The following is a 22,879-nucleotide window of genomic DNA, read 5'->3' as shown; positions in this document are numbered from 1 at the left end:
AAATAACCCATATTATATAGGGGGGTTAGTCTTACCATGGTCTGTATCCATGTAAATAACCCATATTATATAGGGGGGCAGTGTTCCCATGGTCTGTATCCATGTAAATAACCCATATTATATAGGGGTCAGTGTTACCGTGGTCTGTATCCATGTAAATAACCCATATTATATAGGGGTCAGTGTTACCATGGTCTGTATCCATGTAAATAACCCGTGTTATATAGGAGGTCAGTGTTACCATTCTTTGTATGTAAATAGCCCATATATTACGTTTCTCATGTATTTAAACCCTCCTGCATCCAAGATGATGTGGTTCAAATGCTTTGCTCACCATGCCGCTGCATCAGTGATCTTGTATTCAGGAGGACTGCAGCGCCAATCTCCACACAGTAGGCGAATAGAGATCACCATATAGGATGACTGTAAATGAGAAATGTATAGTTGCTTCTCAGGACCGCAGTGGTGCGGATCTCTCACCAGATTGCACAATTTGTACGTTGTTAAATTCATCTTGTACCTGATGAGACGGTTACTGTAAAAATCCATGTTAGATTTGTGTAATCCTGATGGTAAATCGAGGATTTCATGAGCCCAGCTATAGAATGTAATCGTTCAAGAGTCCAAGTGTAGTCAATTTCCACCCACCCTGACTGAGATCTCGGCAGCAGCATGCACTGAGCAGAGTGAGATCTCGGCAGTAGGGAGGAGGAGACTGAGGAATTGTCAATCATTATAGTTGAGAGTGGGGGACTGTATAATCCTTTCAGAAAATGTACACCATTCTATCATGGATTTTTAAAATAAGTTCACCTGCCTCAAAAGCATTAAGATATCTATTTATGTATGTAGTTTGAAATCTGGAGACTTTTAGCATCACGGTTTCTGCACATTACTTAAGATCTTTAAATGAACAGTTTGTCAACATTTGTTTGAGATTAAAAGGTTTCTGTAAGACTTACTTTTATACGTCCATAGACTTGCCAACGCTAAAATAATAAAACTAATGAACATACATGGAACTTTCTGAAATAATTATAAGAAATATCTTCAGTTGCATGCGGAAATACAGAATAACAAGAAGGTGGTCCAAGAGCTGCCAGGAGGGGCTGGAGACCACATGACACAGCTGTTCATGAAGAATGAGGAAATGTACACATTACACATCTAGAATATTTTTCATATTCCCTTGTTTTTTTGTTCCTACAGAGCATTTATAATTTATCAAGATGCGAAACCTGAAGTTACTGAGGTCTTTGCACTGTGGCTCAACTCAGGGTCTTGGCACTCCACAATGCTTCACTGTGCGAGCAGACACTGGGACTGTTCTCATTGGATCATGTTTTGGTGTGGTAGAGTTGGATCCTAATACAGAGCAGGTGACTGATTTATACATTATTCTCGTCATCAAAAATTGTATTTTTTTTGTCGTTATCCTCCGCATTATCAGCAATTGTATTTAGAGGGTTGTCGTTGAAAACAAGTTATCACCAGGGATGAGCAGGCGCATGGATGTTCGTGTTCGTCAGGTTCAACAGAATTTTGGTCTACTGTTCGGTTCAGGTACCATAACTCTACCCGAACTTTAACCCGATCCCCATAGAAGTCAATGGTGTCCCAAACTTTGGTGTTGTAAAATGGTCGTAGTAGTTTTCCCTGCTCCCTCTAACGCCACAGACTTCGGAACTCAATACTAAAATGGATTTCCAGTAGATGTCCGTGTTCAGAGTTCAGCCCCGGTACAAATCCCGAACTTTACAGTTCGGGTTTGCTCATCTCTCGTTATCGCTTAGCTGCAAGATAGGTACTAACTTACTGATAAGTGGATGTCTCACCTTTGTCACATGCACCGATCGACATAGTTTAATAATAAAGAGGGAGAGGAAACAAAGGAGAGTCAGCTCACTGCAGCCTGAAGCATCTTGTCAGCAGAACACACCGCACGCAGTCGCCCTAGTCCAGGCAGATATAATCATGTAGAAAAACTTAGTTCACCAGCGATGATGAAAAAACAGGCAAGTATAAAACCTTATTTATTTAACCATAAAAGTCAAACTTGTCAGTACTATAGGAAAAACCAACACATTTCGGCTAGTGTGACTTAGTCATATGTAGTGCTGCTCTCTGTGGTGCCGACATGTTGGACTTTTAATATGTTTAAATAAATGAGAGGTTTTATGCTTTCCTGTTTTTTCATCATCGCTGGAGAACTACTTTTTTTTTCTACATAATTGGGCACTTTTATCCTTTACTTTGTTAGTGGTAAATTTAGATTGATATGGTTTTAGTTTGTTTTGTTTTTTTTGTTTTTTTTCTCTTGAAAATATCTGATGTTTGTTGATAATTTAGAAAAATTAGCGATTTTTTTTTTCAAGCTTTGAATGCTTTTATTCTTTAACTGAACCGGTCAGGTCCCCCGTGCCCCCAGTACCACCAGCAGTTGTGTCTGCATATGTAAACTCCTTGTCTAAGAGTCCCTGTATTAAACATTACACACAAACAGATCTTTCGAAAAAGTATTTCTGAGGTCCGTCAATGATATGTAAATGAGGCCTTTGACTAGTCGATGAGACGTTAGTGTCCCCAGACTAGTCAGCCCGCTTAGATGAGATCACGCCCCTGTGGGCGTGATAACATAACTTATAAGCATCGGCGGCGGCGCTAGCGCTATACTTAGCTTGCGCATGGCTCCTTTCCCTCATCCTCTGAACCCTGGTGTACGCTTGTCATCTTCAGAAAGATAGATAAAACCGTTAGAGAGTTTTCATCTTCACAGAGAAAACCCTCATCATCAGGTTTTCTACACTTCGGACTGTGTATAACCGGAAGTGTAGAAAACCCGATCATGCGCAGTGTGCTTCTCTGAAGCCGGGTAATTTTTACAAATTGGAGGAAATAAACCCCATAATTTGTTATGCAATTTCTATCCAAAGTAGTGGTCCCCCATTTGGGAAATGAAATCTGTTCCCTTGTTATCCATCTTTTTAGGCGTGGTCCTCACTCAAAAGAGTGAACACCGCAGGAGTGAAGTGACTCCATCTGCCTGATTATAATGAGTAGTTCCATTGTGGGTTTTATCTGAATTGCATTTTTGGGAGATATATATTGGAAATACCAAGGTAAGTGATCAGCAGAGAGGATAGGCTAAATGGAAACCAAGCCTTATTTCGATTTACTATTATTGACCAACAGAGCTGTATGAGCTGTATTTTTTTATTGCTTTTATTCAGATCTTTCAGAATGCACAAAAAACAGCAATCCGTTATACGTTTCATATATATTTGTTTTTTTGTTGTGTTTTTTTTTTTTGCTGCCCGGTTTTATTTGATTCTTTTTTTTTTTTTTTTTTTTTTAATTTTTACTTAATCCCACTGTGGGACATGAATATTCTTAACTTTGAATGCTGGTTTCATGCACTGGAGTACTAGTGTATTGCAGTGCATGAGCCCTGTAAGTTTTTTACTGACACAGCCAGTTAGACCCTGGCTTAATCGGCCACTGAGCCCTGAGGTCATTACATGATCGAGGGTTGTGATAGAAACTATCGGAACTTGCAATGACGATCGCAGAGAGCCAATAGTGTTAGAGGGAGTCCGTTCCCCCTTTTAACCATCTAGATGCTGCTGTCGCGATTGACAGTGTCATCTATGGGGCTAATCGGCTCTGTGATGTAGCTGACACCTGCAGCATTTTCACCCATAGGAAGGTGATATCCAATTATCCCTTAGCGTCATGAAAAGCGGCACTGAGGAATAAGGCCCCTTAGTCTAGATTCACATTAGCGTTTGAGTCTGCAGCGTATCATCCGCTGGCACAAACGCATGCAAAATGCATGTTTACGCAGCGTTTTTTATTCGCATCATCTTACTCATGACAGGAAAAAAAAAGTGTGTTGTTTCTGCACATGCGTTCGATATTTCCAATGCTTTTCCAATAGAGTTTCCTTGACACCAGACACCCAATGGCCGTGTCTCATGGGATTTCTATAGCTAGACACACTGCACTGATGAAATCCTCGTCTTTTGCTGCTGGATCGAGCTGCATGATAGATCTTAGCGTGGAGAGCGTCATGATTAATCTTGAGTTGCAATTGAAATTGGCTGTTGCCTTTGCTGTGGCTTGTGAAAAAGAAAGAAGAGAAAGACGGAGAAGACGTCGTCATCACTATTGGCAACACCCCATTGTTGAAGTCCGAGAGAGCCGTGGAGCCTACCACTCATTGTACACAGAGCTGCGTAAAAACCCGCAAAAGTTTTTTGACTGCACGAGGGTGTCGGAACAGAGCTTCCATGACTTGCTGCAACGTGTCCGAGGATCCATCACCAGGCAGGACACACAACTACGTCAAGCAATTCCTACTGAGGAACGTCTGTTGGTGACCCTGAGGTACGTAATTTTGATAAACAAACACGTCGTTAGTATTATTGTTAGAAAAGCCATGTACTTATATTTTTTTTTCCTATTTTCTGTTCGGCAGTTTCCTGGCTACCGGACAGACCTTATTATCTCTACATTTTCAATTCCGGATTGGAGTGAGCACCCTTTCTGGGATTGTTAGAGACACCTGCCATGCTTTGTGATGTTCTGCATGAAGAATTCCTCCCCAACCCACAACTGAACCCTGGCTGGAAAATGCTGCAAAATTTCTGGACAGTTGCAATTTTTCAAACTGTTTGGGAGCTGTGAATGGCAAACACATTCGGATTATGAAACCAGCTGGAAGTAGATCCGAGTATTTCAATTACAAAAACTACTTTCCCATTGTTCTCATGGCGATTGCAGATGCTGTCTGTTGATTTGTAGCCGTGGATGTTGGCTCATTTGGACGAGGAAAAGACTCCCAGACTTTTAAAAACTCAGTCATGAGCCAACATTTGTATGATAATGATTCCGGATACGTGGAGCGCGCCAGCTGATCTGTGCCGCAGCTGCATGTGTCGCGACTGTGTCACTGTCACAGCACATGCATGGAGAGCCCAACACACAGGCTATCCATGCATGTGTCGTGATTGTTGCACAGCCATGACACATGCATCTGCGGCACTGATCAGCCGGCGCGCTCCATGTATCAGAGTTCCCGCTGTAGCTTATTCAGTAAGCGCTATAGCTTGCCGAATAAGCAGGGACCCTAACAAATTCGCTCAACTCAAGAGGAGCAGAGATGTGCATGATTCTGGAGAAAACCGCTATTGGTGACTATATTAACACACTGACACTAAACTACACTAACATTTACACAGATTTGGGGAGTAAAAAATATTAACATGAGTGCTTCTTTAGACCATGTTCACATGCTCAGTATTTTACCTCAGTATTTGTAAGCCAAAACCAGGAGTGGAACAATCAGAGGAAAAGTATAATAGAAACACGTCACCACTTCTGGATTTATCACCCACTCCTGCTTTTGGCTTACAAATACTGATGTAAAATACTGAATGTGTTAATGTGGCCTTAAAGAAATCTAAGTGGTTCGATGTAGAGGGACTTTTACGCTTGTCACCTCATCAAGTTTCTTGCATCAATGTCACAGGTAGTTGATGAGGCAGCTTCTTCCTGCAACAAATTAACAAAAAATGTCTGACATACATGTGGATCTGGCACTTTAAATAAATAATGCAACCACCATTCTGATGACCGTCATCAACAGAAACATGAAGAGATCCAGAGTGTGTAAAATATTCAATTTTTATTAATAATAATAGTTAAAAAATCACATCCAAGAGGAGATTAAAAAAGCAGAAATGTCTCAGTGAGAGACGCCACCAAATCGCTATAAATAATAAATTGATCAGTAAGAACATGTAGCCAGGTACATATACGCCGATAAACTCAACTATTATCACTATGTAGATAATAAAACCTACATGGCACAAAGCAGTCCCCAAAAATAACCTTAGCAATGAAAGGGGAAAGAATGCTGCCAAGAATTCGGGTATATGCGATATATCTTGCCACTATATAGATAGTAAAGCCCACAGGCACAAAGCAGTCCTCCAAAACAGAAGAAACTTAACAGTGAAGGGGGAAAGAATGCAGTTGTTTTTGAGGACGGTTTTGCGCCTGTGGGCTTTACTATCTGTATAGTGGCAAGATATATCGCATATACCCAAATTCTTGGCAGCATTCTTTCTATACAGGAGGAGATGTCATACAAGTATATACAGGAGGAGATGACATACAAGTATATACTATATACAGGAGGAGATGACATACAGGTATATAGAGGAGGAGATGACACACAGGTATATACTATATACAGGGGAAGATGACATACAGGTATATGCTATATACAGGGGGGAGATGACATACAGGTATATATATGAGGAGATGACATACAAGTATATACTATATACAGGAGGAGATGACATACAGGTATATAGAGGAGGAGATGACATACAAGTACTGTATATACTATATACAGGGGTGATGACATACAGGTATATACTATATACAGTGGAAGATGACATACAACTATATACTATATATAGTAGCAGATGACATACAAGTATATACTTTATACAGGGGAGATGACATACAGGTATTTACTATATACAGAAGGAGATGACATACAAGTATATACTTTATACAGGGGAGATGACATACAGGTATTTACTATATACAGGAGGAGATGACACACAGGTATATACTATATACAGGGGGAGATGACATACAAGTATATACTATATGCAGAAGGAGATGACATACAAGTATATACTTTATACAGAGGAAATGACATACAAGTATATACTATAGATATGGGAGATGAAATACAGGTATTTACTATATACAGGAGGAGATGACACAGGTATATACTATATACAGGAGGAGATGACACAGGTATACACTATATACAGGAGGAGATGACACAGGTATACACTATATACAGGAGGAGATGACACAGGTATATACTATATACAGGAGGAGATGACACAGGTATACACTATATACAGGAGGAGATGACACAGATATACACTATATACAGGAGGAGATGACACAGGTATACACTATACACTGTGTTCCAAATTATTATGCAAAAAGAGTTTAGGAGTGATAAGGTTAGAATTTTTTTGTTTGTCATTTAAACCAATTGATTGTGATGTGTGTCAGGGCTCTTTATATCACTGAAAGCAATTGCAGATACCTGTGCAAATTAGTTTGGCAGGTGTGTCCAAATAAAGGCAAGACTACTTAAGAAGGCTGTTCCACATTATAGAATCATAGAATCGTAGAGTTGGAAGGGACCTCCTGGGCCATCTGGTCCAACCCCCTGCTCAAAGCAGGATTCGCTAAATCATCCCAGTCAGATGTCTGTCCAGCCTCTGTTTAAAGACTTCCATTGAAGGAGAACTCACCACTTCTCGTGGCAGCTTGTTCCACTCATTGATCACTCTAACTGTCAAAAAGTTTTTTCTAATATCTAATCTGTGTCTCCTCTCAGTTTCATCCCATTGCTTCTAGTCTTTCCTTGTGCAAATGAGAATAAAGATGATCCTTCTACAATGTGACAGCCCTTTAGATATTTGTAGACAGCTATTAAGTCTCCTCTCAGTCTTCTCTTTTGCAAACTAAACATTCCCAAATCCTGCAACCTTTCCTCATAAGGGTGTGTGCAGACGCTGCGGATTAATCCGCACGGATTTTGCAAAAATCGCGGTTTAGCCTGCGGTTTGGTCCTGCGGATTCACCATCTCCACAATGGTGGAGATAGGAACTCGCTGCGGATTCCGCAGAAAGAATTGACATGTCAATTCTTTCTGCGGTTTCAAAACCGCAGGAAATCCGCGGGATTTATCCGCACCGACTACACAGCGGTTTTTGTTTACCATTCATTTGAATGGTACTGTACACAGCAGCTAAAACTGCTGCGGGTCCGCAGCGGCCAAAACCGCTGCGGAACCGCAGCGTGTGCACATACCCTAAGACAGGGTTTGCAGACCTGTCACCATTCTGGTCGCTCTTTTCTGAACTTGCTCCAGTTTGTTGATGTCTTTTTTAAAATGTGGTGCCCAAAACTTGACACAATATTCCAGATGAGGTCTGACCAAAGAGGAGTAGAGGGAAATAATGACTTCACGTGATCTAGACTGTGTGCTTCTGTTAATACATCCTAGAATTGCATTTGTCTTTTTTGCTGCTGCATCACACTGTTGACTCATATTCAGTCTGTGATCTATTAGTATACCCAAGTCTTTTTCACATGTGCTGTTGCTTAGCCCTATTCCTCCCATTCTGTATATGCTTTTTTCATTTTTATTGCCCAGATGTAGTACTTTGCATTTTTCCCTGTTAAAAACCATTCTGTTAGTTGCTGCCCACTTCTCCAGTTTATTTATATCTTTATGAATCCTCTCTCTCTCTTCTCTAATATTAGCTATCCCTCCTAGCTTTGTGTCATCAGCAAGTTTAATCAGTTTACCCTCAATTCCTTCATCTAAATCGTTGATAAAGATGTTGAACAATACAGGGCCCAGGACAGAGCCCTGTGGTACCCCACTTGAGACATTCTTCCAACTGGATGTGCAGCCATTTACGACCACTCTTTGGGTCCGATCACTAAGCCAGTTATGAATCCACCTAACAGTTGCCTTGTCCATTCCATACTTAGTCATTTTTTCAATAAGGATTGTATGAGATACTTTGTCAAATGCTTTGCTGAAGTCAAGATATACTAAACAGCATTTCCTTGATCCACCCAATCAGTGATTCCGTCATAGAAGGAAATTAAGTTAGTCTGACATGACTTATTAGTTACAAACCCATGCTGACTCTGTTTAATCACTTCATTCTTATCCAGGTACTGACATACATGTTGTTTAATAATTTGTTCAAAGATCTTTCCTGGTATAGAAGTCAGACTCACCGGCCTATAGTTGCCTGGGTCCACCTTCTTCCCCTTTTTGAAGATAGGAACAACATTTGCTCTTCTCCAGTCTTCTGAGACTTCTCCTGTTCTCCAAGAATTTTCACAGATTATGGAGAGGGGTTCAAAAATTTCTTCTGCTATCTCCTTCAGTTCTCTGGGGTGTAATTCATCTGGACCTGGAGACTTGAATTCATTTAGCATTATTAAGCAGCCTACTTTTTTTGCCAAAATGGGAAAGAAAAAGGATGTGTCGGCTGCTGAGAAGCAACAAATTGTGGAGTATTTAGGTCAAGACATGACTACAATCAACATTGATAAGACAGTTCATCGTGATCATCGCACAATCAAGAAGTATGTAGCTGATTCCCAGCACACACGTGTGCGTGCTGATAAGGAAAAATTGAGGACTCTTTCCAATAGGCAATTGCGTCAGGTTAAAAGAGCAGCTGCAAAAATGCCTTGTCATAGCAGCAGACAAGTTTTTGAAGATGCTGGTGCCTCCAACGTCCCCCGGACAACAAGATGCAGGGTCCTTCAGAGGTTTGCAGCTGTGCGTAAGCCATCCTGTCGACCACCTCTATCCACTGCACACAAGCAGAAACGGCTCCAGTGGGCCAAACGATACATGAAGACTGACTTTCAAACTGTTTTGTTCACCGATGAGTGCCGTGCAACGCTCGATGGTCCAGATGGATGGAGTGGAGGATGGCTGGTTGATGGACACCCCATGAAAACACGGCTAAGGCGCCAACAAGGAGGAGGTGGAGTAATGTTTTGGGCTGGAATCATGGGGAGAGAGATTGTCGGCCCCTTTAGGATCCCTGAAGGGGTAAAGATGAACTCCATAATCTGTGTGGAGTTTCTAAAACAGCACTTCCTGCCATGGTTCAAGAGGAAGAACCGTGCTTTCCGCAGCAAGATCATTTTCATGCATGATAATGCACCGTCTCATGCTGCAAATAACACATCTGCATCTCTGGCTGCTATGGGCATAAAAGAGGACAAACTTATGGTGTGGCCACCATCTTCCCCTGACCTCAACCCCATTGAGAACCTCTGGAGCATCATCAAAAGGAGTGTCTATGATGGCGGGAGGCAGTTCACATCTAAGCAACAGCTCTGGGAGGGTATTCTGTCCACATGCAAAACAATTGAAGCACAAACCATCCAAAAACTGACAAATTCAATGGACGAGAGAGTTCAGAAGCTTCTTTCTAACAAGGGGTCCTATGTGCAAATGTAACATCACCTAGAATAAAGTTTTGACTTGAAAACTGACACAGGTATACACTATATACAGGAGGAGATGACACAGGTATACACTATATACAGGAGGAGATGACATACAGGTATATACTATATACAGGGGGAGATGACATAAAGGTATAACAGGATTTTTGGGTTGCTTACCGTAAAATCTGTTTCTCGGAGCCTTCATTGGGGGACACAGAGACCTTGGGTGTATGCTGCTGCCACTAGGAGGCTGACACTATGCACAAAAAAAGGTTAGCTCCTCCTCCGCAGTGTACACCCCACCGACCGGCAGAGAATTCCTCAGTTAGTGAGAAAGCAGTAGGAGAAGTAACAGAATAGGTTGACAACATAAACAACTCAACTGTAACCATTCAACCAAAGTAAGAACAGGAGCTGTAAAACATGGGAGGGTGCTGTGTCCCCCAATGAAGGCTCCGAGGAACAGATTTTACGGTAAGCAACCCAAAAATCCTGTTTTCTTGTTCGCCTTATTGGGGGACACAGAGACCTTGGGATGTCCCAAAGCAGTCCCTGGGGTGGGAAACAAACTTCCATCAGGCCAGCGGACTCACCACCGCGGCCTGCAGAATCCGTCTACCTAGGCTGGCGTCCGCCGAAGCGTAGGTGTGGACTCTGTAGAATTTTACAAACGTGTGAACCGATGACCATGTTGCAGCTTTGCAAAGCTGCAGTGCGGAAGCTCTGTGGCGCACCGCCCAGGAGGCACCCACTGCCCGAGTAGAGTGGGCCCTGATACCCGGAGGGGCTCCGCGACGCTTAACACGGTAGGCTTCCAGGATAGCCGATCTGATCCAGCGAGCAATGGTGGCCTTTGACGCCGGGTGACCTTTCCGCGCTCCATCAGGGATAATGAAAAGAGACTCTGTCTTTCGCAAGGAAGTCGTCCTAGACAGATAGACTCTTACCGCCCTAACCAGGTCCAGCTTGTTCAAGGACCGCTCTCGGGGATGAGTTGGATTCGGACAAAAGGATGGTAGCACGATATCCTCGTTGAGGTGAAACGAGGACACCACCTTCGGAAGGAACGAGGGCGGAGGCCGCAGAACTACCTTATCCTGGTGGAGAACCAGAAAGGGAGAGCGGCACGAAAGAGCTGCCAATTCCGACACGCGCCTCACGGAGGTGATGGCCACCAGAAAGGCTACCTTCCAAGAAAGGAGAGAAAGGGAAATATCCCTGAGGGGTTCAAAGGGCGGACCTTGCAGAACCTCAAGAACCAGATTAAGATCCCATGGATCCACGGGCGCCCGGTACGGCGGGACCGTGTGAGCCACGCCCTGAAGAGAGGTCTTAACCTGAGGACGGGAAGCCAACGTTTTCTGAAACAGAATGGACAGCGCCGAAACTTGACCCTTCAGGGAACTGAGGGCAAGCCCCGCATCCAATCCTGCCTGAAGAAACGCTAGGACTGAAGGGAGCGAAAAGGACATGGGCGCGACGTCATTGGTCTCACACCAAGTGAAATAGGCCTTCCAAGTACGGTAGTAAATCTTGGAAGATGATGGCTTTCTGGCTCGGATCATGGTCTGAATTACGTGGTCGGAAAATCCTGCTCGTTTCAGAACCTCGGTCTCAACAGCCACGCCGTTAAATTGAGCGGCCGAGAATTGGGGTGGCAAATCGGACCCTGAGACAGCAGATCTGTTCTGTCTGGAAGCTTCCAGGGGGCGTCCGTGAGAAGGTTGACAATGTCCGTGAACCAAGACCTTCTGGGCCAATTCGGGGCGATGAGAATGACCGGAAGTTCTTCCTTGATCTTCTTCAACAGCTTGGGAAGAAGAGGCAGAGGAGGGAACAGGTAGGGAAGTTCGAACTGGGACCAAGGAACGGCCAGGGCGTCGGCGCCCACTGCCAGAGGGTCCCGAGACCTGGACACGAATTGTGGGACTTTCCTGTTGAGGCGAGATGCCATGAGGTCTACATCCGGGGTTCCCCACCGAAGGCAGAGCAGATGAAACACTTCCGGATGTAGGGACCATTCTCCCGCCGCGAGACCCTCGCGGCTGAGAAAATCGGCGGCCCAGTTGTCTACGCCGGGAATGTGAACCGCGGAAATTGTCGGAACGGAAATCTCCGCCCAACGAAGAATCTTGGACACCTCCGCCAGGGCTGAGACACTCCATGTTCCCCCTTGGCGGTTGACATATGCCACCGCTGTGGCGTTGTCTGTCTGAATCCGTACCGGCAGTCCCTTGAGGAGCCTTTCCCAGTGGACCAGAGCAAGATGGATCGCTCGAATCTCCAGAACGTTGATCGGCAGCGCTGATTCCCGATTCGACCATCGACCCTGAACAGTGTGGTTGCGGAACACAGCACCCCAACCGAGGAGACTGGCATCTGTGGTTACTATCTGCCAGTGAATGGGAAGGAAGGATCGACCCGATAGAATGAGAGGTGACGACAACCACCAGTTGAGAGACCGCTTGATCCGGTAAGAAAGATGGACAGGGCGATCCAGGGACCGAGGCGACCTGTTCCACTTCGACAGAATGGCCTGCTGGAGAGGCCTGGCGTGAAATTGGGCAAAGGGAACTGCCTCTATCGCCGCCACCATCTTTCCCAGGACCCTCATGGCTGTACGGAGGGATGGGAATCGCGAGGTCTGCAGCGATCGTACTTCCTGCTGCAGAGAGAGAATCTTTTCTTGTGGGAGAAAGACCCTTGACCGACGAGTGTCGAACAGAATACCTAGAAAGACCAGGCGTTGGGTAGGAACCAGACAGGACTTTTTCCTGTTGACGATCCACCCGAAATTGGAAAGAGTGTCCAGGACGATTGACAAACTTTGGTGAGCCTGTTGGAATGAGGGAGCCTTGATCAGAATATCGTCTAGGTACGGGAAAAGAATGAGGCCTCTGACTCTCAACAAAGCCATCAACGCAGCCATGATCTTCGTGAAGACTCTGGGAGCGGTGGCAAGACCGAAGGGCAGTGCGACAAACTGGTAGTGGTGCTGTCGAATCGCAAAGCGCAGGAACTTCTGATGTCCGGAGAAAATTGGAACATGTAAATAGGCATCTTGGATGTCTATTGAGCACATGAATTCCTGCTCCTCCATGGAGGCGATGACCGAGCGAAGCGACTCCATGCGGAAGTGGCAAAGGTGGACCCTCTTGTTGAGCAGCTTGAGATCCAAGATGGGTCGAACTGCGCCGTCTTTTTTCGGCACTACAAACAGGTTCGAGTAGAACCCCGTGAAGCGCTCCGATTCGGGAACGGGCACAATCACCCCGGAACTGAGGAGAGCGGCGATAGCCGTAGAGAACCCCGGGATCAAGGCTGGATCCTTTGGAGGCCGGGATTCGAAGAAACGATCCCGTGGGAGAGAGACGAACTCTATCTTGTATCCTGAGGATACGACCTCCCTGACCCAGGCGTCCTCCACGGCGGCCAGCCAAACGTCCCTGAAGGAAAGAAGTCGACCTCCCAATTGGAAAGGCCCCTCGCGTGCCCGATGATAGTCATGCTGAAGTAGACCGTCCAGATCTAGATCTGGACGGTCTGCCCTGGGAGGAGTGGGGTCGCCAAGAAGGAGTGGGTCTGAAGGAAACTTTCTCTCCTGGCGAGCCTGCAGTCTCTGTTGGCTGGAGGAGTTGTCCGCCGTATTGAAACGGTGGAAAGTCCGAAAGGGTCGAAACTGACGCCTTAGTGGGGGTCTGCGAGGCTTGGACTGAGGGAGGAGTGAACTCGTGCCTCCGGTGGCGTCCTTAATAATCTGGTCCAATTGGGACCCAAAGAGGCGCACCCCCTGAAAAGGCAGGTTAGTGAGGGACTTTTTAGAAGACAAGTCCGCTTGCCATGCCTTTAGCCAAATTGTACGTCGAATTGCAACAACGTTGCTTGACGCCTGAACTGCACAGGATGCAGCATCCAAGGAAGCGGAGAGAAGATAGTCCCCAGCATGGGAGATCTGATTGGCGAGATCGGCCAAATGCTCCGGTTGCGCCTTATCTAAGATGCCCTGCCGAAGGTCGTCTGCCCACGTGGCTATGGCCTTTGCTGCCCAGGATGAAGCAAAGATTGGACACACCGCCGCTGAAGCCGCTTCAAAGGCAGACTTCGCCAGGGATTCTATAATCCTGTCATTAGAATCCTTTAGGGACGCCACGCCTGAAAGCGGGAGAACCGTGTTATTGGATAGCCTGGACACGGGCGGATCGACCGAGGGAGAGGCCGACCAGTTGTCCGTGAGCTCCTTAGCAAATGGGTAGAGTATGCCGAGACGTTTTCCTCTTTGAAAGCGTCTGGTCGGATCCTCTCTTTCCTTGGTAAAAATTTTCCCAAACTCTGAATGGAAAGGAAAAACCCTGGAGGGAGTTTCTGCCCGTCTGAACGAAACCTCCTGATCTGAGGATTTCGCAGGGGAATCAGCAATATCGAAGGTATGATGGATCGCAGCAATGAGGTCCTGCACTGTGACCTTCATGCTTGCATCCTGGTCTGAATCCAGCTCTAAAATCCCCTCAGATGACCTGTCCGAAAGCGCTTCCCCTGACTCTGGAGAGGAGGCCCGAGAGGGAGGCTGGTGAGAAGGGCTATGCGGTGAGATGGGACTAGGAGAGGATTCCGGCTGGGAATCTTGCCTGGGTCTTTTGCGACTACCGCTGGCTGATTCAGATGGAACAATTTGGGACCTGCTTGGCCCTGCTGAAGAGTCCAGGGGCAACTTATCAAGAACGGCCACCAGGGACTGAGACACCCTGGTGAGGTCTGCCACTGATTGAGATAGCGAGGAGGCCCAGCCAGGCATGGGGGGCTCACTCTCACCTGGGGCCGCAGATGGCTCCTGGACGGCGTCAGGCTGAATTGGATTGCTACAATCCAGGCAGAGGGGAGTGGACTGGCCTGAGGGAAGTTTGCGATTGCACGAAGAACATGCAAAGTACTTAACTAAAGTGCAGGGGGGGGGCGGTAGAGCGGGTACGATCAGACTTAGAGTTAGACATAGTGAAAAGCTGAGGTAATGCCGGAAGGTTGGGGGACAGAGGGCGGAGAAGGGTCAGTCTGCAGTGCAGAGCTACTCACGGTCCGGTGTCCCCAGAAGCGATGCTCTGCGACCTGTCAGTGGATGCAGGTCAGAGCGAAATCCGGCCGACAGACCTCCTGAAAAAACCAGCTGGAGAAGATGCTATCCAGTGAGGAGCTGGTGCCCGGCTAACAGGCTGGGAAAATGGCGCCTTCCTGAGAAAAGGCGCGCGTTCAGGAGAGGAGGGAGGGCGGAGCACCACGCAGGGTTAACAATTCACCGCCCTCTAGCCAATAACAGGCTGGGCAGGTGAAGGACAGGCGGTGGGAGGGCCTGGGAAGAGCGGGAGAGAAGCCCGCTTAGAAGAAAGGGGCGGGGGGCGTGGCCGCGACGCAGCGGTAGGCCCGAACTGAAGCCGGGGCCTAAATTAGTTGCGGCGGCCGCCTGTCAGCAGGGAGTCGGCGCGGAGGTCCGAAAAAGTGGGACGCCGCAGTCGCAAGCCGCTCCCAATGGGAAAAAACCCTGTGCTCCCTGTCCCCAGAAAGGGGGGAGGAAAGGGGGGAGGGAAGGGGGGGATGCCCAGCAACATTGAACTGCCTATAGCCTTGTGGCGACTGCGAGCGACCGCAGCGCCTACAACCGGGGTTCCCCTGTGACCATTGAAGAGGCGACCGTCGGGAATGGGCAGCCAGGTAAATAAATAAATAATAATAAATAAAAAAAATACTCACCCATCCACGATCCGTTACCTGTCTGAAGAAGTCTTGCGTCTCATCCAACCGACAGGCTCTGGTAGGCGAGTGGGAGGGAGACTGGCGACAAGGACCCCTGGAGTCGCTGGCACGTCTTGGTGTCGGCGTCCGTCTGGCTGGTCCTGCCGCGGAGAACTGCAAGGATACGGGGTGGCAGTACACGCCGTACTTGCAGACTCCATGTGGGAGTACAGATGTGACTTTTCACTCTGTATCCCTCCGTAGAACCTGAAAAGGAACGACGCACGACGAGGTAGATATGGGTCTAATAAAAGACCCGTGTCCACCTCCTACTGACACTAAGCTAAACAGAGGAATTATCTGCCGGTCGGTGGGGTGTATACTGCGGAGGAGGAGCTAACCTTTTTTTGTGCATAGTGTCAGCCTCCTAGTGGCAGCAGCATACACCCAAGGTCTCTGTGTCCCCCAATAAGGCGAACGAGAAATACTATATACAGGAGGAGATGACATACAGGTATACAGTATATACAGGGGGAGATGACATACAGGTATATACTATATACAGGAGGAGATGACACAGGTATACACTATATACAGGAGGAGATGACATACAGGTATATACTATATACAGGAGGAGATGACACAGGTATACACTATATACAGGAGGAGATGACACAGGTATATACTATATACAGGAGGAGATGACACAGGTATACACTATATACAGGAGGAGATGACACAGGTATATACTATATACAGGAGGAGATGACACAGGTATACACTATATACAGGAGGAGATGACACAGGTATATACTATATACAGGAGGAGATGACACAGGTATACACTATATACAGGAGGAGATGACACAGGTATATACTATATACAGGAGGAGATGACACAGGTATACACTATATACAGGAGGAGATGACACAGGTATATACTATATATAGGAGGAGATGACACAGGTATACACTATATACAGGAGGAGATGACACAGGTATATACTATATACAGGAGGAGATGACACAGATATACACTATATACAGGGGGAGATGACACAGGTATATACTATATACAGGAGGAGATGACACAGGTATATACTATATACAGGGGGAGATGACACAGGTATATACTATATACAGGGGGAGATGACACAGGTATATACTATATACAGGAGGAGATGACACAGGTATATACTATATACAGGGGGAGATGACACAGGTATACACTATATACAGGAGGAGATGAGACAGGTATACACTATATACAGGAGGAGATGGCACAGGTATATATATACAGGAGGAGATGACACAGGTATACACTATATAGAGGAGATGACATATAGCGACAATTTATGAGCAAAATAATCATTCTAATTTGTTATAACTAACCACAGTTACTATGCCCGGGCAACACCGGGCTCTTCAGCTAGTTGGTACTATTTTAGGGTACAAACAACGTGTCAGAATCCCGCAGTCATGCTGCCTCTATCCAACCACTGAGACAGCAATATTAGTCATGGCAGTTTAACCCCTTAAATGTCAGTCTACAGTGGTGGGTTAAACTGCAACAACCAGAACAAGCTCTAGTCACTAGTTACAGGTGGGTATTGGTTGTATAAAACAGTTGGCATCCATTGTATGTAGAGCTGTTTCAGCTCCTAAATTTGGGCCATTCACACATATCTAACATGTATTGCATATAAAAATATATAAGTTTAAATCATCCCCATCTTCCCATTTGTAAGATTAAAAAAATATAAGCAATAAGAATAAACATATTTGCTATCATTGAATTTTTTGAAGGTCCAAACTTGCAAAATATTATAAAATATAAAACTACAATACCCAGAGAGATGAGCAAAATTAGGATTATTTAGTCTAGAAAAAAGACGACTGAGGGGCGATCTAATAACCATGTGTTAGTATATAAGGGGACAATACAAATATCTCTCCGAGGATCTGTTTATACCAAGGAAGGTGACGGTCACAAGGGGGCATTCTCTGCGTCTGGAGAACATAGAAGAGGATTTTTTACTGTTAGGGCAGTGAGAATCTGGAATTCCTTGCCTGAGGAGGTGGTGATGGCGAACTCAGTCGAGGGGTTCAAGAGAGTCCTGGATGTCGTCCTGGAGCGTAACAATATTGTATCTTACAGTTATTGTTAGGTTCTTAAGAAGGACGTAGATCTGGGGATTTATTCTGACAGAATTTTATAGGCTGAACTGGATGGACTAATGTGTTTTTTTCGCCTTACTAACTATGTTACTAAGTTAATATTTATCTGTTCAGTTGTTGAGCAATAATGGCAGAATTGCTGTTTTTTTTTTTTTCATTCTAACACACAAGGAAATTTTGTCTCTTTTGTATCTTAATACGAACAGAGGGAAAAAAAAAATGACTGCGGCGTCATTGGGTTAACAGACCCTTTCCTAAGGGTGAGAAATTCCATTATAACACTGATATGTTTATTCATTTTCCTAGATCATCACAGATATCTCTTTAACAGTTGAGAATTTCCTACCAGATGATGGAAAGGGTCAGATTGTTGGGATACAAGATGTTCCTGATCAGGAGTCTGTGTGCGTTGCTACTGCCACAGGTGATGTCATCCTCTGTAACCTGAACACTGGCCAGGTAACTATATTATAATGCTGTGTTTAATCCACATCTCCAGACAAAGATTCATGTGACTTTGTGTAAACTTTATCTTGTAGCTTTGTCAAGCATCTGGTCTCTGTGTATATTCAGCCATCCTTGGATTGGCTGCATCAGTCATGCAGTGGCATGTAAAAGTTTGGGCCCACCTGGTCAAAATTATTATTATTGTGAACAGTTAAGCAAGTTGAAGATTAAATGATCTCTAAAAGGGCTTAAGGTAAAGATGACACAGGTCCTCTGTATTTTAGGCAAAAAAACTAAAAATGCCACAAATTCTTGATGCAAACATAACACCATCTTTTCAACTTCAGATTTTGTACAGATGGTGTTATGTTTGCATCAAGAATTTGTGGAAATTTCATTGAATCCGTTCTTCCTTGCACACGTGAAATGTTCCCTGTGCCATTGGCTGCAACACAACCCTAAAGCATGTTTGATCCACCCCCATGCTTAATGGTTGGTGAGATGTTCTTTTCCTGAAATTTTGTGCCCTTTTCTCTCCACACATATCTTTGATCATTGTGCCCAGAGAGTCCTATTTTAACCTCAATGGTTCACAGGACTTGCTTCCAAAATGCATCAGGCTTGTTTAAATGTTCTTTTGCATACTTCTGGTTTTATGGTGAGGACGCAGGAGAGGTTTTGTTGTGATAACTCTTACATAAAAGCCATATTTGTGCTGGTGTCTCTTAACAGTAGCACAATGTACCACAACTCAAGAGTCTGATTAATCTTTCTGAAGATCTTTTGCAGTCAAGCAGGGGTTCTGATTTGCTTCTCTAGCAATCCTACGAGCAGCTTTCACTACAATTTTGCTTGGTCTTCCAGACCTTATATTGACCTCCAATGTTCCTGTTAACTGACATTTCTTAATTATATTTCGAACTGAGGAAAGAGCAATTTGATAACGCTTTGCTGTCATCTTATAGCCTTCTCCTGCTTTGTGGGTCTTTACCATTTTCAGAGTGCTAGACAGCTGCTTAGAAGAAAGAACCCATAGCTGCTGTGTTTTGGCACAAGGTTAGAGGAGGCTGGGTTTTTATACAGCTGGGAAATTTGCATCACCTGGCCTTTTCCAAGGATAATGGTGAACAAGCCATAACCTTAAGGGTAGATGCACACGGTCAGTAAACGTTGTGGGTTGGACGCTGCATACTTTTGCAGCGTCCAACCCACAGCGTCCAGATGTTACAGCATAGCGGATGGGATTTCAAGAAATTCCATGTCCATTATGCGTCCAGAGACGCTCGCGGATCACCTGCAGAGATGAAAAAGCAGCTCTTCTTTCCAGACCGCAGCCTGTCTATTTATCTATTTATCTTGCGGAGACGTGAGCCTCCACAACATAAATTTCACCTGTACAATGTATTGGACGCGGTGATTCCGCATGGTTCAGTAAACACATGTGGATTCACCTGCATTCAATAGCCAACAGCGCTTTGGACGCAGCGGACATGTCCTGCATCCAAGTGCTGCCAATGACTGCACATTTGCACATACCCTTACATGCTAATTAAGGTCTGAATCCTTGATAAAAGTTATCTGAGCACACAAATCTCCAAGGGTGCCCAAACATTTGCATCATCCCATTTTCCTTTTGGTAATTTTTAAAGTTAAAAAAATTACATTTTTTTGTCCAAAATACAAAGAAAATGTGTCATTTTATCTTTCGACCTTTTAGAGATCATTTAATCCTAAACTTGCTTAACTTTTCACAATTACAGTAATTTTGACCAAAGGAACCCAAACTTTTACATACCACTGTGGCTGCTTAGCTTGTAAATTAAAATTGGAGAATGTGGGGATAAACTAGGGATTGAAGAGAGTAGGGTTTTTTAATAGAATTTTCTGCACTTTTATGAAACCAAGTAAACACTTTAAGTTCTGTAAGTTATGTGATGCAGCCTCTATTGATTTGGGCTTTTTTTTCCAAACGTATCTCACAGATGCTTGTTCTTTTTCAGACCTGGGAATTTTGAATCCTGGGCCAACTCCTTAAATGTTATATGTTCCTTAGAGTACTGCTCCAATTTTTCATCTGTTATCTCTCAGTATTGTTAAAAAGAGAATGAAAAAGCAGTCCAGACACAGGTGCACACATAGATACAAAGATGACTTAAGTTTAATTACATAGAGCATTACTCTAAAATTATAAACCATTAAAAACATGAACTTCCCATCAGCATAAAGTATCAATATTCATGTATAAAGTGTATAACATGTGTATGTTTAAAGGGAATCGGTCACCCCCTGGACTCTCTTAATCTATTACTATGGGCATACAGGTAATATACAATAATGGTTAAAATAGTCTTACCTGTATGCCTCATAGCGGCGGTCTAGTTGTGAAGAAAAATGAAAATATCCAAATTGCATTTTTTTAAACATTTTGCCACACTTGGATTTTTACCCCCATTTTCCAGTACATTGTATGGTAAAATAAATGGTGCAGATTAAAACTACAACATGCCCTGCAGAAAAAGAAGACTTTGGATATTCACCATAAAATCTTTCAAAAGTCATAACATTTTTTATTTTAATTTTTCTAAAGCCATAACATTTTTCAATTTTTTTGTGTCAATGTAACTTCATTGGGGGACACAGTAAACCATGGGGTGTATGCTGCTGCCACTAGGAGGCTGACACTATGTAAAAAAAGTTGGAGGTATTCCTATGTCTAAGATCCTATCCCATCATGTAATAGGTGTAGTTATAATAATATTAGCAAATTCCTCCAATTAGAAATGTAGTATAGTTCTTCTGATTCACTATGTCTCTTTCCTCATGTGCAGGCATTACAGGACCTTAGGTATCCATGGTTATGACTACTAGCAACTAACTAACTAACTGTCACTTTATTAGTGGTCATAACCATGGATACCTAAGATCTTCCAATGTCTGCACATGAGGAAAGAGACATTATGAATCAGAAAAACTAAATACTACATTTCTAATTAGGGGTATTTGCTAATATTATTATTACACCTGCTACATATTGGCATAGGATCTTGGAGATGGGAATAACCCTTTAACTCCTCCCCAGCAGTGTACTCCCGCCAACTGCACAAAGTTAATCAGTTAGTGAGAAAGCAGCAGAAGAAGCAACAGATAGACAAGAACTGAAAACAACCTGGCTGAACCAACATAACTTTACACAAGGCCTGGTGCTATGTCTCCCAATGAAGTCTCCCGAGTAAGAGATTTTATAACTACCCAAAATGTTATTTTCTCTATCTCTTCATTGGGGGACACAGGAAAGAATGTAACATCTAAAAACAGTCAAAAAGGTGGGCAAAAGGACAGTACCCCCAAGTTTGCGCTCAAGCCACTGCAGCTTGCAGGATCCTTCTACCGAGGTTCGCATCTGACAAGACGTACGTGTGAACCCTGTAGAACTTTGCGAAGGTATGAATGGAAGACACTGTAGCAACTTAGCAAAGGCTCTGCGAAGACCGTTAGGAATTACGAACAGAGAATATGAATGGTGCCGTCCTGGAAAGACAGAGACATAGTGCTCTTAGTCCAGTCAAAATACGGTTTGACCTGGAACAAATTCCAAGAAAGCGTTTTATGATTTTTTTTATTACTATTATATGTGGGGAACAACATATTAAAAGTTTTCCAAAAATTGATCACCACAAAGGTCCTAACTATGACGTCATAAGACGATGACAGCCATCACACTAAAAATAACGAATATTTCCCTATTTCAAAGCTGTAGCTTTAGGTTACAGAAGAGTTTGCATTTTGTATACTATATAGTTTCAGATAACAATTTTTATAGAAAGTTTTATACTAACTACATGGACAGGTGAGGTCATGACGTCATCAATGACGTCATGACATATATGTACATTTCTAGAAATTATAGAAATAATACACAGTGCATTTTAAGACCTTCTTCATCACTGAATAAGCATGTCAGGTCAATAGTCACTATTTTCATCATCAGACACTGCTTCCTCACTCATTGTCACAATGCCCTTCTTGACATGGTCCGCATACCTGTGAACAGGTAAGTCCGTGTCTTTTGCAAGTGCACCGAAGTGTACTACAACCACGAGAAAAATTGCAGTGAATTATTTTCAGAAGTGTTTTTTGCGCGGGTGAAGTATCCATCATCACTGGAACTAGACTGTTGTTCTGCAATTCCCATCCCCATTCAGTAGTGTCCATGGCCTCACCATTGTCCATCCAAAGCATCACTTGGAGGTAACTCCGAAGGGCATGATACTTCGTTGCAGAGGTCGTCGGTGGCAGTTGTTCAGGTGTAACAAAGATTTTGGCTGAACCAACTTTTTGCAGAGAGTAGAATACCTCATTGCAGACAGATTGTCTCCAGGTTTGCCCCCAAACAATGCCACCATCGCTTTACACCCAGCATCTTCAATCTCAGCTCTG

The 22,879-nt window shown here is 44.2% G+C and overlaps 1 protein-coding gene across 5 annotated transcripts in view; it reads left to right on the top strand.

Annotated features, from left to right (window-relative positions):
* Window positions 1-22,879, top strand: part of ELP1 (elongator acetyltransferase complex subunit 1) — a 170,169-nt gene that overhangs the window by 28,219 nt on the left and 119,071 nt on the right. For all 5 annotated transcript variants that reach the window (XM_073545308.1, XM_073545338.1, XM_073545315.1 and 2 more), the window contains exons 2-3: window positions 1,210-1,379; window positions 18,302-18,454. In XM_073545308.1, the coding sequence (XP_073401409.1) occupies window positions 1,230-1,379; window positions 18,302-18,454 (303 nt within the window). In that variant the 5' untranslated portion in view covers window positions 1,210-1,229. The remainder of the gene's footprint in view (window positions 1-1,209; window positions 1,380-18,301; window positions 18,455-22,879) is intronic.

The sequence above is a fragment of the Dendrobates tinctorius genome, unplaced genomic scaffold (genome assembly GCF_039654945.1).
Source record: "Dendrobates tinctorius isolate UK_male_01 unplaced genomic scaffold, ASM3965494v1 ptg000011l, whole genome shotgun sequence".
NCBI classification, from domain to species: Eukaryota; Metazoa; Chordata; class Amphibia; order Anura; family Dendrobatidae; genus Dendrobates; species Dendrobates tinctorius.
The sequence above is the reverse complement of the archived record's forward strand: the minus strand, read 5'-3'. Positions and strand labels throughout refer to the sequence as shown.